The following is a 23366-nucleotide window of genomic DNA, read 5'->3' as shown; positions in this document are numbered from 1 at the left end:
ATCTTTGTTAATGGAAAGAGGTCTCTGTATACATGTAAATAGAAACCAATATTCGTATTTTATGCATTCTTAAATCCTGGATTAGAAAGTGATGGAAACTTTGGCAGCTCTTGTGACAACCTCGAGAGTTACTGCTTCAAAAAAACGATACAAATAAAAACAATAGTATTCGTATGTATATGTTATTAGTGATCAATATTTTTGCTTTGATGAGTTATAATTTGCACCATAATACTAATAAACTTTGGAAACTATGTTCATAAACATAAGCATTAAAAAATAATTTAACATTATATTTACAACTTCACACATACACACCTTTACTTACCTTATGGGGCATGTTTGCAATGCATGTCGGGTAGGTAAAGCCAGTTTAGTTTGAAGCTTGCATGGTATATGACAGTAAGGAATAGTGTTATGACATTGTAATCTGAAATCCTTAAAAATACCAAAGACTTATCAAACAGTGTATTCTGTTGATTTTAGGTACTGGCCAAAACCAAAAACCAAATGTCATATCATATATCTAGTTCATTTGGATTTTGGTCATTGAAAATGTTATGAAAGGAACAAAACGTAGAAAATACAATTATACGCATTACACGATATTTCATGATTCTGGTATTTATACAATAAGGTATAGTACAATTGACAATATTTTGTTTTCAAGTCAAATGAAATAAAAAATGCTATCATATACGTCTGACAATTTACATTTTATTATAATGGCAACATTACATTGTAATTTCCTTGTCATTGTTCACCGCAAAGACAAACATCCGTTACCCCCAAACAATAAAGCGTGAAGGTAAAAAATAAAACAAGTTGGGGTCGAGTGTCACGGCATCATCAGAAACAGAATTGTACTTAGTGAGTACTGAGATGTCAGGGATTGTCAACTGATGGCAATTTCTAACTTTAATTCACGTTATTATTGTAACTTTGGTTTTATATGAAAGGTATAGGGAATAACCATAATAACTATTTGAAAAAAATCCATCATGTGTATTATTTTAGTTGGCTTAGTATCATGTTTCAATCTGGATATTGGGAAGGCTGGTTTTTAAAAAATAAAAATATGATATATTTGGTTACATTTTTAGTGCTGCTAGCTGCTTCTTTATTTATTTACCAGAATTACTAAAATATATTTGAAAAGAAATTAAACCAAGTACCTACGTCTTTTTTTCCCAATATATAAGACAGATAAAGAACTTTGAAAAAATACCTACTATTTGTTAAGGTATTGTAATATACTTCTACTTCAATCATTTCCAAATCATATTTCCTATTATTTAATATAATTTATAACTAACTGCATAATTAAAAAACTTATAATTAAAAATTAAAATAGTACGTATTTAAGGTCGTTATTAGTAATTTTGTGTATTTATATTTAGATTTGATTACTAGTATTAGTGCCCAAGACTTCGGTCCCATTTAGGGACACCTCAATCATAAAATAAACGACAACAATACATAAAAAAATTTAATTCGTATATTATTTTAGTAACAATAAATGTCTGTTGGGGTTTTCATTCTATTTCATACACATGAAACACAAAAAGACAAACAGAAAGTTTCTACGATATGTAATGAAAAAAGAAATTATTATATGTAAAGAAATACTGATTATCTTAGAAGAAAAGTTACAATAAGCACAGTCACGTGCTGTGTTCTCGTGCCCTGGTGCATACGTCTCAGCGTCCGCATAAATCCTCATTAGACGCCTCCCTAGGTTTATGAGCGCGATCCCAGCGCGGCTGTAAAGAGACTCGGCAATGTTGTGCGCCCCTGACTTTTGTTCTGAAGGTAAGTGATTGAAGGATGCCTCGCGCACCTTTTATTTTTCCGAGGTCAACGCCATTTGGGGTTTTGGTTAAATTTCGAGACATCGCTACTTAAGGATTTTTTTTATTGCATATGAGTGCTTTGTTGCATCAATAATAATAATAATAATTTGCGGTGGCAGAGCCTGCATAGAAAGTTTTTGTTTTAATAGGCGAAAATGAACTTATTTTTATCGAAACTTATAATAAAAGCTAGAGTTATAATATACATTTTTTTATAACAATACTGTATACTCGACAGCCGACTTGTTTTAATGAATTTGCGAACAGACAAACGCGCGAAGTTAATCGTTAAGATATTTAAAGTTGTCTCATTTATTTTTTGTCATCGTTCCTATTTTTTCATTCTATAAGAACCTTCTATAATGTACTAAAAAGTAAAAAAGCTGAATAAAATCGTTTAAGTCGTTCTCAAGTTATGACGTGATTCATTTTTATATACGTAAAAACAGAAAGCTACGACTGAAAAAAGAATTACATAAAACATCTTCTTATTTAAGTATTTTTTACATATTTCCTTTTTTTGTGACATTGTAATATAATATTTTAATAATCTTTGTGTGGAACTCATGCATTGTATTACAAATTGCATTGTTTTATTATGTATAATGTACTTAATTTAAATATTTAAATTACGTACATTATATATAATAAATGCAACAATATAAGAACAAAACTTAAAATTGTTCGACAACTTTGCTGAGTAATTCGAAATATAGTAGAAGGTTATTATTTTGATGATTAACAATTATATTTGATAAAATTCAAATAAATATATTTAGAAAAGAAAAGTTGAATCAAATAATAATTAGGTATTCTGAATTTAATTTGTAAATGGTCCCAAAATTAAATATTTCTATATAAATAAACTAACCACTCGTAATATACCCTAACCATCAATACAATTCATTTTTTAACTTGAACCTCATATTTGAAGTTCTTGAACGAAGACAGAGTACCGCAATACCTTATTTTATAAGTGTATAAAAAATATATGTAGAAAAGAGAGGTAATATTTTAGTAAAAAGTTATAATTGTTGATGTTATTTATTTATTTAAACTTTATAGAATTTAGCGGCAAAAAATGTGCAACTACACTAAAAAGTTTACTAATTAAAAAAAACACACTAAATATGCTAATGAATACTTAATAGAAATCAAATAAAGTTATAAGTACAAATTATATGAATCGGTAGACATAACAATTGAAAATGTATAACTCATGATCGGTTAACTTGAGTGCACCAAACAGATATGGCGGTCATTATTTTTTACAAGTAAATTAGGTAATAAAATGTTGCTTGGATGCTGTATATTGAAATATCTCATGCATTTACAGTGGACAAGGCTTCTGAAGCTATCTAACATCAAGGGAGGCCATTACAAAGCGCCAAAGAGTTAAGATACTCAATAAGGGAGCGACGAACAGTAATTTTCATTAAAAGAAAAAATCAATTGGATTTTAATTGTAAATGTTTGAGAAAAGATTGCGAGTTTCTACAATTATGTGATGGGTATAAAAAATAATATGCAGACAACTAACTTGATAATTGTTGGAATCTAGAGAGTATGTAGGTACGTAAATTCTTATGGTCAGTGTAAATTTTTTACTAATCGTGTAAATAAAACAAGAAGAAAGGATACTTCAAAGTTAGAAGTTCTCGGTGGTCTAGTGGTTTCCACCTTATTTCCGACCATCGTCAAATTCTCGTTCACTACAAACATTTGTATTCACGAGTATGACTGTTTGATGGGCGTGTTCTATGTATATTATGTAGAAAAAATGAATATTTATTTATATCAGTCGCAATACCCATAACACAAGCTCTCTCTCAAACTAGAGTTTACATTTCTAGAGTTTGCAAACTCTGTAGTGAAATATCTAAGATTTAAGCACGTTATATTCCTCGTGGAGGTCGATCAGACATTATACAATATAGAGAATATATTGATGATTGATACAGAGAGTGCCCTTTGTATCAATCATCAATCATGTACGTCTATTATAGACTCTTATATGTCAAATTTATTGTCAGTTCGGATTGTTTCTAGCTAAGAATTACAAGAAACTAAGCTCTTATCCTTTTCAAATATGCTTGTACATAATTACATACAGATAAATTATGGACTCACCCTTATTTTCGTCAGTTGAAACTGTAAAGGATAGTTGCAGACATCAGATAGGATAGAGTTATTTGAATAGTTAAAAAAATAAGGAAAATTTTGCTTGTTTTTTAGGACAGAAAAAATTACGTCATATAAAATACTTAACACTACAAGATGCGCAGAGTCGTGGGCAATTTTGATGGTAATAAGTGCCCGACGGCGGAGTAGATATTTGTTCGGATAATGTATTACTTAGGTAAAAAATCGTAATTTCTTGCTTCTGCGCCAGCGCATGCGTCTGAGTCGATAATTTGCATACTATCCGGTTAAGTAGGTGATTAGCGGAACACTTAGGTACTGCGTAAAGTTTGAGTTTGTTATACCATGTATTATTTGTTTATGTATATCAAGACATCGGCGGCCTCAGTGGTCTAGGGGTATAGCACACCGCTTTACGTCCGATGGTCGCGGGACACCATTATAAATTTCTTTTATATAGTAAGTAGGTAGAGTAATAAACTAAATTGCAATAAAATGAGATCTTAATTTTTTATACTTTAAAATATTTAATCCTAATATTATAATTGCGAAAATATGTGTGCGTGTCTGTTTGATACCTTTCTGCGACTAAATGGCTAAACAGCCCATAATAAAAGTTTATATGAATATAGTCAATATATTTGCCTATATTTAACTATCTTCATGTTAAATTAGATTATGATCCTTTTTCTCAAAAATGAATCTAGAAGGTAATGAAATAAGGTATATATAACAACAGTGTATAGGTAAATATAATATACGAAGTGTATTGTTTTTATATATTTCAGTGCCCAATGAAGAGATTTTTATTATATTTTTTTTAATATAATTCTTTAAGAATTAATTAATTAAGAATGACAACAAGGTTATGACCATAATCAGCAGCAACAGGGACATCACGTTATCATATAACGCCTTGGTACCGTCGGTCATCACGTTTATACGTTATATAATATTTTTTTTAATATTCTGAATGCCAGAGAATATAAATATTTCTTTAAAGGAAATATTTATATTGACATATTTCAACAACATTTTCTTTATCTTCTGTATAAAAATATGTGCCGATATTGGTGCCTAAGTTACAATAATTTCCCTATAAATAATTGACAATACGCGAGGAGCGCGTCCCTGGGACATTTTATTTATTATTCACGCAATGTTGCCAGTGTTCTGTCATATTACCCCTGTATTGGGAAAATATTCGCAGTTTGTGAGGGGAATGCCTTTTACAGCTTTCTTTCGTTTGTTTAAGCATGTTAGTGGTACATTATTTGTGGTATCGCAATGTCTATATACCTCTATATAGGTTTATAATATTCTCGGCGAGCTCTTCTCCATTTCTGCCGCTTGTCTACTAGTACATATATTACACGACAAGTATGGAGAATGGAGATGCCTCAATTGTTAAAAAGATAACTTAATAGTAGAAAAATATATCGTAGCACAATTAATGTTTTGATGATTTTGGCGATCTAGCATTTTTATACACCACCTCACTACCAATAGCCGGTTCAATTTTCATGTAATATAAATATTTTGTATTAAGGAGTAAAATACAGTATTATCTGTTTGTATTGATCTTAATAGTTTTTGTATATGTTATTACTAAAATAAAAACAAAAAACTATTTTATTATTTCTGTCAGTTATCTAGTAAGAAAAACAAACCTTATTTTGGGACTACATAGTACTGTGTCAATCGTCTTGTGCTAATTATTTATTTGCAGACTAGCACTGCAGTTAATGCTATCGATTACAAAAAGAATCAACAGAACTAGTGGACAAAGAAATCGCGTTATCTTATGATCTATTTTTACTTCGATTGCAGCAACTTCTAACAATTCTTATGTTTAAAAGGAGTTGCCTCACATTTTATTATTACACCGTCACCACTTGGATATCGGAATCGGTATTTATTTTATTAATAAAGAAAATAAATTATTTGAATTCAACTTTTGTTCATATTTTACTTCTTTACACTGAGTAGGCGAAAAAAAAAATTAACATAACTATATTTTAATTACTATGTGCATTCAGATGTCGGAAAAAGACAAGTTTGAAACAATTGACATGAAAGGTCAAAACTCGGAAACTTTTCGGAAGGAATTAATGAGTCATTACGCAACCCTTGATTACAGATTGTTATTCGATTAGGGTCTGCCCTCACACATATATGAATGTTACGTTAGCGCAATGATGCAAGGGGATCCTGCAAATTTTCCGGAGGGCGTGCAATGTCACCGCACTATCACATGGCGCGTCGCGAGGAGCGCAGGCCTAGCGTTCCAAATACGAAAGTTTGAATTTAGTTTGCGAGATTCGTATCGTAAGCAATAAAAAAAAATCATTTGAAAAACGAACTTACTGCACTAAAGAATATTATATATAATAGATAACCTTTTAGTATGTGATCTGTGGTTTATAAATAAGTAATTTGGTATCTATGATACATTTTGAATCTTTAGTTTTAAAGTGAAGACATAACGTTCCAAATTCGAAAGTTTGAATTTAGTTTGCGAGTAATGTGTCGTAAGCTGTAAAAAAAAATCATTTGAAAAACTAATTTTTATTAAGTACACTAAAGAATAATATAGAGATTTTTTTATTTGAGATTTAGTCTAAATATATGTAATCTGTGGTCTATGAATAAGTAATTTGATACCTACATTTGGAATCTTCAGTTTTAAAGTGTAGACACAGCGTTCCAAATTCAAAAGCTTGATTTTAGCTTAGAGATTCGTGTCGTAAGCAATAAAGAAAATAGAATTAAAATTTTAGTGTCAGTTACTTTGAGTTTTTGTACAAAAATTATGTGTAGTATTTGATATCATTAATAATTTAAAACTAGGTTATATTATTTTTGTTAGTTTTCATTAGTCAAGAATGTAGCTTAATTGTAAAATATGAGGAAACAAAATAAATATGAACGTTATAAATAAACTAAGTATTAAAGTTATAAATATCATCGAATAGTTGGTTTCTTTTGCACTTGCGGTATCTGAAAGGTTTCGCGAGGAATTTTCTTATTTAAAATTTTAAGTGTATTGTGCTCGTTATTGAATCAATTGTTTATTCGTAACATCTTTGTTCAGTCCATAAAAATAGTGGAATTTAAACATTTATGTGGTGTTTTCCCCGAACTTGCAACTTGGGTGTTCTTACTTGTTTGTGGTTTTGTTCGAAAATTCTGCTTCTTAATGGAGACATATATATTGTAATTATAACGATTGAATTAGAACATATAATTTTGTGTTGTTAATATCTTAATAATTAAAAATTAAAGTTTTACCAAAATATAATTTCATACTTGTTGCTAAAGAAGTAAAATCATTAAATATAACGTTTAAGAACGTTATATGTAATATACGCATATTTGTAGAGATACGCAAGTATCATAAAGAAGGATATTTTAAATTAGGTATATTTAATTTGTAATTATCTTTTAATTTTTCTTACTTTAAAATATATGAAGTATATTTGCTAAAAAGAAATATTAAATGATAATAAAAAGTAAGATAACAAAATAAGATAATAATTAAACTCAACCAAAGAAATTCTTACCAGTCAACCATAAGGGAAACAGAGAATTTATTTAGCGGTGCATTTTAACTACATGTATTTTAAATTGTGCTTAGATTTAATTTAATTTGACGGGTTTGTGGACGGATGCTCGCGGATTTGATTTTGACACATAGAGTAGATATAATCGTTCGAATTGGTCTAGGTGTTTTATATGTACTTAGAACATAATGATGTTCTTAGCGTAAAAAACATTGAAATTGTTTATTACAAATTTTTGTTTAGGATTAACAAGTGAAATCTTTGGTTATTATTAACTATTATTTCTGAAGAAATAATTTGAATTTAGAATAAATAATTTTAAATTACTATTAACAATAACTAAATTGGTAGTGTATATCACCCTGGGTTGTTATTATCAGGCTTGTATGACTAAGAATAAAATTCATTCTAAAATTATATATCTGTGTAACATTTTTTTTAACACGGCATATTTGCGTAGATCACTTTTGAAACAAGCAAGCAAGCAAGCCCGCCTGAATTAAAATCCATTTAATCGAGCTGTTTATTCATGTACGTGTATTACAAACTCTTATGAAACTTTAAATTAAAACAAAACTATATTCGTATGGCTATATAGGCACAGTTCGATTTGCCTTTCCTAAAGGATAAACAGAATAAAAAAATATTCGTTTGCAACACTGCGCAAACTTCTCTCTCTTTTAGAAATCATTAAAGGTTGTACTGTAGATTAAATTTTGGTTTAATTCTCATACGGACGGTGCCAACTCTTATAAAGGATGGCGTTAATTGCTAGGTGATTATTATTATTATATTACATCTACTAGATTACGAAACTGCATCTTCTGAATACAATCAATAGTAAGGTATTTTAAATAGGATGCACAAAAAGTCGTAGCCGCTTCGGTAGCACTCTCCATGACGAATGTCACCGCGGGTGCGTTTGATGTTGCCGCTAGTTCGGAAACTATAATCGGAATAGATCGGAATCGAATCATTCGAATAGTAAATCGATATGATTGCCGACGGATAGATCGATTTGTGATCGCTGTGTGATTGCCGAGGTGTAATAGGATTAATACAATTTTGATCATTGCTCTCTGCTACCAAAGGATAACAACTATAATTTGAGTGGATACTGTACCTGTAGGAATTTTTATTTATACGCAATATTCTATATATTAATATTATGAAGAGAGTTAGCAGATTGTGTTATAAGGAAAGTAAACTCCGAAATCATTACATTGATTCGAGAAATTATTTCTTATTAGTTGTTTAATGTTATATAATAGTCATTTATAGTATATACATATTTTTACCTTAATGTGAGCTATATTTTAAATTTGGTATATATAACAAAACAATTTCGCAATGAAATTATGCATTTATTGAAATGAAATTTGTTTGAATACACCGAAAAATTTAATTTATACATATGTTAAATAGCACAATCACATTCAAAACAAAAAAATAACTAACTAAGGCTAGTCTAATCTAATTAAATTAATAAAATAAACATATTTACTTGTGTATTTTAATAAGATTATATTATGTTATTTTATCATGGACTTGTAAATAATTCGATATTATTATTATATACATTACGCTTTTTGAAGAGGCAAAAGTATCAAAATCTGTGATTATACTTTTTCAAAGACACTGAAATCGAAGCAGCTTCCAACAACGCGTAAATAATCAAGTTAAACAGTTAAAAAAAGGAGATGGGCTTCTCGGTCGTCTCCGCAAAGCAATTAGAGACTTTTGTTGATCTAAATGCGTTTTTTGATCGATTCCACCGATTTGCTAAGATGCTTCAACTATTATGATCTATGGTAATTAGTCTATATTGCACTACTAATATTCCCCGGGTCCGCTTGGATAAGTCAGTATAAGCATAGATTAGGAAATTAAACTACATATATTTATATGTTGGTGAAATCTCTAACGAATTTTAATTGTAGCCGATTGAAAAAAGCAGTTCTAACGGAATTAGTTTATATTTACTCGAAGAATAGAGCTCGACTGTAAAGTCTACCTTAAAACAATTTTATAGACAATTGTGTACATATATGTAATAATAATATCTCAATTAGAAACTGGCATCAATAAATAGATACATTTTTTTGCAAATATATAATAAATATATATAGAAAACACCGACACAAACAATTATACTTATGAATACAAATAGTTGTATGGTTCGAGGAATCGAACCTGCGGCCATCAGTGGTGGTAAAATAAAGTACTGTGAAAAACTACTAGACCAGGCCGTCATTAATTTAAATTCTTCCAATTATATTTATGCTAAATCTCGTAAATTTATTTTAAAAAGAATTTACAGAAAAAACGTAAATTATGCTTCAATAAAATCAGCAATGTGAGCTGATTGGACATAACGGTTTTGTGAATGAAATTCCTAAATGTTCTAATTTCGTATCACTGCGTGGTGCGCATGCGCAGCGGGCGCTAACGACATCTGTGGGGCTCTAAGTGGAACTTTTGTGCGATTCGATTCGGCTAAGATCGAGTAGCCGCCTTTTCAGACAACTAGCATGTATTTAGTGACGGTTGTATCGTTTTCGAATTTGGAATGCCATGTTTTGTGGCGGTGGCCGTCCGATGGTCACAGTCGTTATGATATGTATTATGGTATCTATAAATTATAAATATTACCGTTTTTTTTAACTAGGTAGATTTTGTAAAAATTGTCTGTTTGTTTTACTTACTTCTGCCTTAAGGCATCTCAATTACAAATTAAAATCCCTTAAGGCATTAAGGTAGTCAAATTACATGGTACGGAAGCATGACATCTTAATACTCCAGAACGGCTTGATGGTTGCCATCAGTTTGTTTGCCATTAGCCAATGCAACTTATAGATAGAGATACAATAGTGGATAATACTAAGTGCTTCTTCTGTGCTGCTCAATACAGGTCCTTATTGAGGTCTTGAGATAAATGTAGGCCCATCTGGTAAAATGTACGTAGATTTCAAATACTGTTTTCTTTTAAATACGTGCAGTAAATTTGGAAAATAACCTCGATCTCACACAAAAGCACAAAATGGATTATCATCTAATTTTGATAAAATCTAATCGAAGTTCAGAAGCCAATATCAAATTTTCAGGAATTTATGTTAATTTTTCTGTGCAACAGATTATTTAATACCTATTTGCACATATTTATAATCGCGTTTTGTGCAATATATTTTTTGGTATTAAACTGATATGAATTTTGAAAACTAAACAAGAATAGTAGAGTATAATAAGAAATGTATGCAGTTCCAATGATGAATTACTGCAGTCCGTACCACTTAGGGGCGAGTTATGGGCCACACACATCCGGATTAGCAGACCCTTATTGGATGTAAGTAACTTACATACCCGTAAGTAACATTACATAACACTTCTTATTATATATAGATTATAACATTGACAGTTCAGAACTTTTAAACCTATTAGTAGGTAGTTTTAGGAATTAGAGTAATAGTGGGAATATGTTTATGAAAACGTGTATTTTTTCAGACTACTCACTTAGAATTAAAAAGTCTGAAAAATACGCGTTTCACTAAAATCCCACATTTTTCAGTTAACACTTTTTAGTATAGTATCTATCAATCTAAACATCACATATAATATAACATATTAAGCCTGCCCCCAATAAACGGGATAATTAATAACATGACTTTGTTTTCGTTGCTATTTTTACATTGTGTCTATGCAGAAGGAGATAAAAGTAATATATACAAGTTCAAGATTATAAAGAATTGATATTAAAAAAAAAAATTATTGTTACAGAAAGCCATCAGTAGATGGTGTTGGCAACGCAGCATCCGTCAACAGCCGGTAAGTGTTTTTTTATTTATTATTATTTAAAAAAAATATAAAAACAATGACCATATAAAAAGCACTTGACAACGCCCAAAGCGTGTTCTAACTCAATCTACATTCGAGACGGAGTCGATTTTTTAAATAACCTCAAAATCCCAGGTATCAAACATAATCCAATCTCTAAAAATGGTAATTTCCGACGGCTGTTCTCACGGACCAAACAAAGGGTCAGTGAAAAAAGCAGCTAAATATTGAAAAGGGAAAAAGAGACAATATCCAATCACAATTACGATGCGGCCAGTAATTTGAGGACCGTGATTCGAAACAAATACACAATATATGATGTATTGGAAATCCACTTAGTACTCTGCTTCACTTGTTCGTTTTTTCAACAATTATAAAAAAAGTTTTGCTTTTATTGAAAATGCGAGGTAACCCTACTTTCAATATATGTATAATAAAATAAAAGAGTGTTAATTTAATTTATAAACATAGAAAATAATTTATAATAATGCTTTATTTGTACATATATAAAATTGCATTTAAAAAGGAGCAATATTGCAATATAGCAGTGAAGTTAGTTCTAGGTAATTAAATGACAGAAAGTTTCTTATGATATGAGGACACTGATAACTTAAACTAAGCATATTTTTCTTGAATATTTCTATGGTAACAGAACAAGTAAATTTATGTTTTACATAAACAAGTTATATATTTTTTTTAATTTCACTACCTACATCTTTGTTTAAATCACGTAGTTACTTGCATCTAAATGCGCCGAGGTATATAATAAATAAAAAAAAATCCAGATCGATCCAAACGAACTACTTAATTATAACACTTTTTAATTATTTTATTGTTAAATTTTTCTAAATTGTATTCTCATTTTTTTAATGGACAAAGAACAAACCTATACAGCTTTCCTTTCTGTTGCTGTATAATTATAAAAAAAAATACTCGTAGTAAAATTTTATTCTAAAACATATAAATTACTTAATAACCAACCAGAAAGAAAAACAAGCCGTCAAAGTAACAAGTGCTTAGTATGCCGGTCGCCTCCACTAAGCCGCGGCCTGAGATACTCGATGAAAATAATGAAAAAGCGTCACTCCATACTAAGCCTGGACAAATTAGATCCATCCACTGGCTGTGTGGCCATTTTGACGTGACGTTCAAGTCTTTGTGTAATATATCTTAGTATAAATAATAACTGAATGAATATATTTTTTTATGACACAACGATGGTAAATAAGCATACGGTCTATTTGATGGTAAACAATATTTGTATGTTACTATCCGTTTCTCGTGGTCGTGACTTCGTCTGATTTTTTTTTAATAAAATATATTCCATGTTCGCCCTCGTAATACAATCTATCTTAATTTAAAATGTCATTAAAATTCGTTTAGCCATTTTGTCATTAATAGATCTGCCACACAGCTAGACATATTTTTCAATTTATAATATTAGTATATAGTTAGAATAAGGCTAACCATTATTATTTTTGGTTCTATCACATTGATAAAGTTTCTAATAATAGTTTTTTTCTTATATATCTTGTATGTACCGATGTATGTCATCTATGTACAGACGGCGATCAATATATATTTTTTTTTATATAAATAAATATTCCTTGATAATTAACGCAGCGCCATCTAGGCGCACGGTAAGCAGAGCTTATGTTATGGATACTAGAGAACTGATATAATTACATAGTTTTTTTTTGTAAATACATATTATACATTCATCATATTCATGATTAGGAATCATACAAATGTGCACCGAGCGAGGAATCGAACCCCCGACCATCGGAAGTATACCGCTGGACCACCGACGCCGTCGTATATGTATATATATATTAATACAATACTAAATACACATGCGTTATTTAATAAAGAACAAGATATAATCAGGTAGCCATAAACGGTCTGATTATTTTTGTTCATCGTAAACTCAGAAGGCATACTTTATGTGAACTTTTAGTAAATCTATCTGTAATATCGACGATAAATCGTTTAATACAATAGTATCAACTAATTACGAGTTGCCTCGTAAGGGACAATAATCGAGATGGCATCGATTCGATCTCGATTCGATGCCTTATTCGATGCTACTGGTTTATTGTTTTAATCAAATGTATTTGCATACGGTTATTATGAGTGGAGAGAATATGTAACTCGAGGCTTTCAAGATATATGGTCTCAGTTTGTGCTATTCAAATATTGTTTAACCGACTGTTCGGAATGTGATAAGATAATTTATTCGTTTGACGATCTCCAACAGGCGGTGGTTCATATTTTTCAAATAAAAAAATATATAAATCACACTTTCATTTATTTCCATATATACTACTTAGTGCTGAAAATGACTTAAAAATTTCATTAATATAGTTAATATGTTTTTTATTAACAATGAATTTAATTAATTTTTATTTATAAAAAATGGAATTAGAAATATAAATAAAATGTAATATGATTTATGCTTATAAACTGAAGTAAATAGATAAAAAGTAAAGATTAATTCTAGTTATAATTAAATATATAAAATGTATGATCTAGAAGTTTGATATAATCAAGTTAAGTTATAAGTTCTCATTTGACCATAACAGTCATACCTATCTGCTGACTTTAAAAATAGAACCACCATATTGTGTGGACAGTCCAGTTCGGTTTAAATGCTAGACGTGAAAAATACATATAAGTGAAAGAAGAAATTAATAATCTTAGTCGTTGCTGCGGGGTGGCACCCCGTAATATAAAACAAAACGACTGCGTACAAAGTCAACCTAAGTTAATTAATATTAATTTTTATACATATTAGATATGTTGATACGATCAAATCATGTTAAAGATAAGCATCAAATAACTGAGTCCATCTGAGAACTCATTTGCTTCTACAGCACATCTAGCTAGGTAATTTTTCACGCGAAACTACCATAAAGCAAGGAAAACTTTGTGCAACTAGTATCCTAGTCACGCGCCCCGGGGTGGGAGAGAGAAGTGTGATAAAAGTAACTCGAAATTCATATGTGTGAAGGAGATAGAACAAGTGATGGATAGGCAATATATTTGGATGGAGATGAATAACTCGGAGTATTTATTTTAAGTATATCATTCATATTAGTCGATATAAGAAAGTTATTATTATATTTTTCATTAAATGCGAGCAGATATTGGTTCAGAATAAATATTCTTATCTAATTAAAGTGTTATTGTTTACCTTTTTTTAGTTATTACATTTAATTTACACAAACTTTCACGCAAAATTTATTTACATTTTACCTGTAGATGTTTTAACCTACGTTTTACTATTGGTACATTTTAAAGTAAAAAAAGTAAGTTTACTTCCGGTCTGTTTATTGTAAACTGCTTAAAAAAATAATTATATATCCCTTTTTGTAATTATCGTAAATTTAGATTTGGAACATAAAATGTCTAATGTTTCAAAATCAAATTGTATAATTGTGTACCACATGTTCAATACACTTTATAATAATATAGTATAACAATATAGAATTAATATTACCTATGCCCACGACTTTGTTTGTAATAACTTCATTAAACGGCCCTAATGTTCTGATTGTAGGTACACAATTCAATTCTCAGAATACTTCCGCACCGGTCCCCACGAGCCGCTTTCAAAATCAAAATACTCGAGAGAAGTTTGAAAAATGCCACGGTCCCCTATTTTAGGCGCATTAGCATACGAAAGACTTATTGTGGACAACAATGTGCTTTTCACTTTCATTTCTCAAGGCACAAAAGGTTAAAACATTTGATGGTCGGCGCGAGCCGTGACCAAATGGTGACAGTTGGTTTCTGTGATGCCGCCTAGATATCTTGTGACTGGCCACGACACAGCAGCATTTTAGCTATTTTTTATATTATTGTAATAGTCACTAAGCTACCGGCCCGCTTAATGGTAAGTGGTAACTGTCTTATGAATGATAATGGAATGGCGCACCCGTCTAGGCTAACGGTAGCTGGTTTCCAGGGGGAACCGCGTGGAGGTCAACCTGACACTTAGTGCGTTGCTAGTAATGAGATCAACGGGCCATATTATTAACAATCTCCCTAGTAGTAACTATCGCCTATATATGCATAGTTCTACGGACATCACGTTATCATGTGACGCCTGTGATACGGCTCATTTATTGCCAGGAGGTCTAAGATCTGATATCTCTTGTCCTGTTATGTCATTATTTTATTTTATCCAACAACCGAAACACAGCTTACAAAGAAAGTTGCTTTTCGTTGCAATAGATGACACAGAGGTAGGTACCCATGAACTCGTAAAAGAATATTTTCGAATTCTACCTCGGCTTACAGGAGTAATTAAAAATTCGAATTCTAAATTTAAGTAATAATAAATATAACTCAGGAAGAATTTGTACATCGCCATCTAGTCCCAAACTAAGCTGAGCTTGTACTAAGTACTAAACAACTGATAAAAGCTCAAAATATTTTAATTTAATTCTTTAGTTTTACTTTTAATTTACTTTATTTTCTGCTAATATTATTCAGTCAATTGTTACAGAGTGCAGTATCTTAAACTAAAACATACAATCTTATTTTAGTTTAAGATGCTGCGCTCTGTAACAATTAGTGTAGAGTAAGATTTATCGCCTCGATTATAACGCCGTTTGACCCCTGCCACTGCTGTTTTTATTCAAGGTGCCTGAATAGATTATAACTCTATGAAAGTATGTAGTGGACATACCCTTAATATTTAGAAATAAATTATATAGTAATAAATAATAGTGTAGATTCAAAAATGTCTATTTGTTAACTTTTCACGACTGAACAGATCTTAATAAAATGTAATATTAAGATAGATCGTATCAGGAGAAACATACGCTATTATATAAAAAATACAGATGAAGACGCAGGAAAAGTTAGTTTTTTTATAAACAAGATAATTTGTCTGTCAGATATTATAAGCGATTTTACACTGCCGCCTATATAGCAAGTTAACAGTTTCAAACATTTCGTCCTATCCAACCAAATCTTTCGTCTGCAACATAATTAAAACAGTTGCGTATTGGGTGCATTAATTTATGCTTTTTTCTTTCACACTTTTAATTTGTCCGCGTCGAGTGTTTTGCATAAATGCCATTGTTTAAAACAAAAAAAAAACGGAGAGCTCCAATTAGGGGGCGACAATAATTTATTTGCTCCTAATAAGAAAATTCAAAGTCCCTTTAATATAACTCGAGAAAGTACAAGAGCCTTTATTATATTATTGTATGAAATGTATATTATAAGTAAGTTTATATATTGTTTAAATTAGTACGTAATTGACAATTGACGTTTTTATTACGGTAATTCTGTCAAATAATATGCTAATTGATGCCTGCGACTTAATTTGCCTTTTAGCAATAAAAAGATTTCATTAGGATCCGTTTAACCGTTTAGCAGTTAAAATATAATACAGACATACTTTCTGAATTGTTAATATAGTATGGACTTTTGTAAATATAATTTATAAAGGGAGTTGTGGAACGAAATTGTCAAGATATATTTAATGTTAAACAATATAATAATATAGGAATGCATTTTTTTCATACCTAAATTGCTACCTATAAAATCTAACATCCACGACAGTCGTAACGGCAACTTACAGCAATACATACCCTAATATCATAATCTTACACAGAAATGCTTTCACATTTCAACGTGAATTTCTGCCACCCCTAAAAATGATATCCAAAAATAACAAAATTTTCATACAAATTTCGACTCTATTTCATAAGGAATAAAGACTAGATGTAATTCAACTAGTGTAGTGTCCCTCCAGGCTATTAGTCCACGGATTAGTAAATTGATCCCGGGATCGGATGACCAACGTCATATTATAAAACCGGGATTTGGTCACTTGTTACACTAATTCATATTTCTATTGTTTGTTTGTACTGTACACTTTAGGGATGACAATAAAACAAATATTGATACCATCCTACTTTCTTCTAATCCTACTAATATAGTATATTTAATTTTTCTATGCTAAAAATAATTAACAAATAAATTACATATAAGCCTAATAAAGTGTTATTTGTTAGTGATTCATGATTAGAATTTTTAATAAAGTACTTAATAATCGGAAATAGGTTTCAATCTATGTGTTAAAAAATATACTATAAGCTGTTTTTAAAATACATTTGTTGACGCATTGTTTAGACTTCAGTATTTTTATGAGTATATTACACAATATCTCTGATAAAATCCAATTTATTTTCTTTTCTATCAATGAAATTTAATTAATGACAGTATAACTTGTTATTAATTCATACTAATTTAGTGAAAACTTTAACTCGTTTTTACTAAGCTTGAAAATGGGACTAGGACCTACAAGGTTGCAATCTAGTTTAATTTCTAAGTATGACGTATATATGTACAGAAACATAATTATGCTATTTTTTACACACTTGGTTTCCTCATAAAATTAATTGTTTAAAAGAGACGAACTTCTTAGCATTCCATAGATTCAGTGTAAGTGCCAGATCCATCGTGTAGTAGGTATAGAGGAAAACTTCGAGCATTTCCCGGGACTTGTGACCTGGGTGTAAACTTCTCTGCTCGTATTTTTCTCCTTGCCCAGTCAAATCTGCTAATAGAACTTTAGATACATGTTCTATTATAGAACTTACTGCAGTTCTAGACTGGTTAAGATCTTTTAGAAGATTTCGATAGCATACCACTCTCTCCCACTTCGACCACATATAAATGAACAAGACAATGCAATAAAACCGTATAAAAAACAAAAAGAATAACAACACTAAGCTCCCGTTAACAATTAAGGTACGGCCACACCGTCTCAAATCAAGCGTCTTGTCATCGCGCCGCCGCGCCGCCGCGTCGCGTCGCGCCGCGCGTCATCTCCGCCTCGCGCCGCGGCTAATTCTCTTATAAATATTCATGCTTCTATTATAGCCCGTGTATTGTAATACTTTGATTAAGTACCAACCCTCAGTCTAGCTTCTGATTAATGGAGGTCGAACGATTGTTCGGTCGGTGTCTTTTGACAAGTTTTTCTGCTGTCATCTTTTGTAATAGAATACTGAGAGTGATGCTACTGTGATGTGTCGTTTTACGGATTGATCGTCTTGTTCGTAGGCTTTATTGTTTTAATAATAAGGTTTTAATTTAATCATTTATTTATTAAGAGCATTCAATTTATAAGTTAAAATTCAGATTTATACTGATTGATTTATATTAAGTTTTTTATAGAATACCAAAATTATCTTACTATTGTTAAACTCAGATGACATATAGCATATTTGGTGAAATACTGGAGTAACTAAAAATACAAACTTTGGAAAATCTACTCTAAAGTTTTTTTTGATTTAAAGTCTAGTTTGATATTTTAGCTTAATCCTGTAATGTATTGGTATGCGATGAAATAAAAATATACAGTCGCTAATAAGGGATTTCTTCCAAAAAGTTAAATCTTGAAAAGATTTGAATTGTACAAACAGTAAAATATATTGTGATAATAATTATAATGACAATGATAATGACTCATTTCATACCACTGCTGATACGGGTGTTTCCTTAACAGACGAGCTATTTTTTAATTACGTAAGTGAAACGCCATGATATTGTGTTGTATTTTAAGTTTTTATTCTTTTGCATCGACGACCACTTCAGGTAGGCCTTTAGCTTCTTTGCTATTGACTATATGTCTGATTTTTAATATGAAATATTACTTATAAAAAGTATGATACAATCGTATCTTGTCTATATAATATGTCTATTATTTTTCTCTACTAACATACTCAAAATTCATATGGGACCCATATATGTCCGTATGAGACCTTTCTGCTCCTTATGTATTATAGTAACCTGCTGGTCCATGTAAAATTTTTAAACAACCGTTACCAAGTAACAATTACTTGTCTAATATATTAAGATTATAAACCTGAATATTAAGCTTATCATATATTTATTACTATCCCTACCGTCCAGTTCGGCTAACTACTTCAGTAATGTAATGCTTATAAATGTATGTATTACGACTATTTACGAACACTCATTTCGAATAATTTTCAAAATAATCTAATAAGTCCAACTCGTTAAACAAAAATTGCATTCATCAACAAAAATGTATCATAGCCCTCGAGTACTGGAAGGGGGGCAATATTCAAAATGTTTGATTTTAATTAACTCCGTCGCGACTCTGGTTGATGGGTTGATGTTATTAATAATAACCAACTTGTCGACTGTCGTGTCGCGCGTTATAGCTAATCGCTGTCGTTTTGTCTTAGGTGTTAGGAGTGTGGGGGCTTTAATTGATTAGATCAGGAGCTGCGGTAATTTGTTTAATTTAAATATTTTAATTAATATCAACATTAATATAAACTAATCGTGACATACTGCAAATTTTAAAACTCACTAAAATGTTTTATTATAAATTGCTTCGCATTTTATTAATATTTTAATTGCGAAAGTTCGTGAGCATAGATGAATGGTTGATTTGTTACTTTTTCACGCAAAAACTATTAAGGAATTTTGATGAAAATGTACAGTAATAGCTTATAAATACATCAGAATAACACACAGCATACAATTTTAAAAGATATGTAAATTGAGCGAAATATAATGATAAATGTTAAGTAAGTGAGATACTGACGAAGTTACACAGGTAATATATTATATACATTAATGTCATGTATAAGTTTCCATTTAAGGATAGGAGGATCAAATAGTAGTCTCAATACGTTTATGAGGACTGAGGCAATGTGCGTTTATATCCAGTAAATTCACTGGGTATCTAAGAAGGCAAATTTCATGGTACAAATAGTTCTGACAGAGTTACCCATTTACATGACTTTGTAAGTCCTCCCTCTGGTGACGTTTATATTTATGTTTAATTTATAAACATAATTTCAGAAGAAAAATAAGCTTGATAAATACATAAAACCGACGGCACAAGATTGAGATCACATAAATCTTTGAAAGAAATATTTTCATAAATATGTGCATACGTTATTCAAATAAGTAAATTGGATAATGCTAATTCGAACTACGGATTGGAGTTAAGACATCAAACTTCGATAATCAAAGGCAATCCCCAATAGTATTCACCGCGAAGGTGTCTGAGGTAATCTTTGTACAGAGTAGCATACAGATTGACAAATCACAGATATGGTGTATTATACACTGTATGTGGTTACATCTATATTTTAAGAGAGAACCTCAGTGTTTATTACCCTCACTTACTAACATATAAAATCAGCTATCATTATAATGAAAATTATTTATTCATACCATACTTTGTAACATTTCTAGGTAAAAGAAACCCTGTAGTCTGTAAAAAATATTTTACTGCAGGAGCAATAAAAAATTAACCTCGGAGAATTCACACGGCGTCATGTAGTCCCGTGCTAAGCAGAGCTTGTGTTATATATACAATTTATACATACATAGAGTTTTTGTAAATACATACATAATCATGGAAAACCCTCAGACTAAAGCAAACAATCTTATTTATGAATGTTTGTACCTACCTTGCACGGAATCGAACTCTCAATTATCGGAAGTAAAGCGCTGTATTAAACTGCTAGACCACCAAAGCTGTCAAATAGTCGAAAAATCTTAAATATGTGTACGTAACATACAAGTAAATAACTATCATTTAAATATATCTACATTTACTGAAAGTTACTTAACAAATAAGAAAGTACTGACACCATTTTACTATCTTCATAAAGAGCATTTTAGAGACGCTTCTACCAAATTTATCGTTTAATCTGAGGAAATCTTCATACATCGACGGATTTAGTTAACATATGTACTGTAAGGGCTGGGGTGGCTGCAACCATAAATAATAATTCCGAGCCAGCATCGCGAGATAAATCGACGTATGCTAATATGTTGCCAAATTATTTATCGAGGGGTAGACCTTATCTTGGCGGGCACAGAGGAAAAATACGCTACGGAGAATTTTTAAGACGTTCTACATATGGATATTTTTTTATTTAAATATTTCATAAAGTCAATCTTTTTGTAAGGCTAAAATAGTAAATATGAAATATTTTTTTGTGAATAATTTATTATTTTGTATTTAGATAGGACTGTTTATATAATATTTTTTATTTCTATCTGTAAACGATTATTTTGTATCTGGACTAGATCTTACACACGCATGAAAAGAGCAGAGACAGCATCCCGGACAGTGCAGCGGTGTCTGGCGCCCTTTTCTAGAGTTTCTTTATATTTCACAACATGTAATATCTGATGTACTCGTAAATATGTATGTAATAAACAAATATATTTGCTACTTCCTGATTTTTAATAATTAGGTTATAATCTTACTAGACGAGAGTCGAGTTTAGTTCATTAGTAAGAAATGATTAATATATACATTTAATCATTAATATTAGTAGTATACTTGTTTGTATTGTATAAAAAAAGCATAATGGATGCAAGTCACCGCGGTAGACTTTGTAAAGAGTCGACTGTATGAATACATATTGTTAGCTGTAATTCGGTTGAAAAGTTAGTGAAATTACACGACAATGTTAACAGGACGTTATAGTACTATTTATGTATATAGGGGAGAGTTACCACTTACCATCAGGTGGGCCGTCAGCATGTGGCAATGGCATAGCCATTTACATTACATTTAAAAAATCAGTTCAGTAAAAGTTCAGTTTTTTCGTTCTATCTGTGGCCCCATCAAGCAATATGTTTTGTGTGCCCGGAGACTGATAAAGTGACTTTCCTAAGCCAATACTCTGTTGTTTTATTGGACTTATTTGTCAAGAACATTTTCTTACGTTTTTCCCGCGATCACGACTTTTTTCCATTCTCACAGAGAAAATTTAAATTGACGGCTGTTTAAGATTTAGAGATTGAGTTAATAGAAACAATTTTGGTTTAATGTACTTACGAATATGTATATACAATAACTTAATAATGCCCTTGGATAATTCATATCTAGTCCCAAAGCACAGCTTGTGTTACGGTTAGTAAACAACTGACATAAATATGTAGTTAGTTTTTTTAAATATGTACATAATATACATAGAAAACATCTAAACCGATACAAAAAATCACATATTTGTAACATACAAGGACTGCAACCCGCGACCGTCGGAAGTAAGCCGGTGCGGTGTGCTAAACCACTAGAGCACGGCGGCCGTCATAACCATAATTAGCTAATAACGTAATCGCGAGGAAGAATTTCCTTTTTATGCAATTTTTATAATTTTGAAAGAAAAACAAGAATAAGTACTTCATTTCTATAGTGAATGCACACATTATATGTTTAGGTAGTGTAAGATTTCATAATAGTTTTTAATGATATTAGAAACATTAATATTAAAAATTACACACATATGATTAAAAACAAAAATATAGTTACATTAATCGATTTACTATTTATTTTTTTAAATGTTTTTTCGTAGTCTTTAAACTTACTATTGGGTACTTTTCCAAGTTCCATTCCGTTGAGTTCATTTCCTTTATGTAAATTAACTTCCCTGTCCGCTGCACTATATTGCTCAATGGAATAGTTTAAGCTCTAAATATTTTTATGTTTTTGCCTCATAAAAAGAGACTATATACTAAATAATCTCTATCTTATTTATTTTGGCCACGAAACAACTGTTTTATAAGGTGTAATCAAATCAAATATTATATATTCATTCGTATAGGACGATGCGTTCTATGCTCGTCATAATTTTTTATCATTATCGCTACCGTCTAGTTCGGGTAGCTACGTTAGTTGAGAAGAATTGTCAACTTAACTGGTATATTTTATGTACCTATGGTTTTTATGTATTTTGATTTGAAGAATGACATATGGCAATGATAGTATATAGTACAAAGACACCTTACCAGGAATGTCATAATGGATACTACATGCATTAGAAATTAAGTGTGTGAGCAATACAGACGTATTGCCATTCATGTTTATAGGCGACAGTCGGCACTTTCCATCAAATGGTCCTTTAAATTGTTTTTTTTGAGTTCACTAAATAAAATTGAAATGTTTAAATAC

At 30.6% G+C, this 23366-nt stretch overlaps 1 protein-coding gene across 6 annotated transcripts in view; it reads left to right on the top strand.

Moving 5' to 3' along the window:
* The window catches only part of LOC131846423 (protein trachealess), a 202478-nt gene that overhangs the window by 58867 nt on the left and 120245 nt on the right, over window positions 1–23366 (top strand). For all 6 annotated transcript variants that reach the window (XM_059195711.1, XM_059195710.1, XM_059195709.1 and 3 more), the window contains one exon: window positions 11333–11380. In XM_059195711.1, the coding sequence (XP_059051694.1) occupies window positions 11333–11380 (48 nt within the window). The remainder of the gene's footprint in view (window positions 1–11332; window positions 11381–23366) is intronic.

This window comes from Achroia grisella, unplaced genomic scaffold, assembly GCF_030625045.1.
Source record: "Achroia grisella isolate CSIRO2021 unplaced genomic scaffold, CSIRO_AGI_Agris_v1 utg511, whole genome shotgun sequence".
In the NCBI taxonomy this organism is placed as follows: Eukaryota; Metazoa; Arthropoda; class Insecta; order Lepidoptera; family Pyralidae; genus Achroia; species Achroia grisella.
Note: the sequence above shows the minus strand (reverse complement) of the source record. Positions and strands in the feature narration are given on the sequence as shown.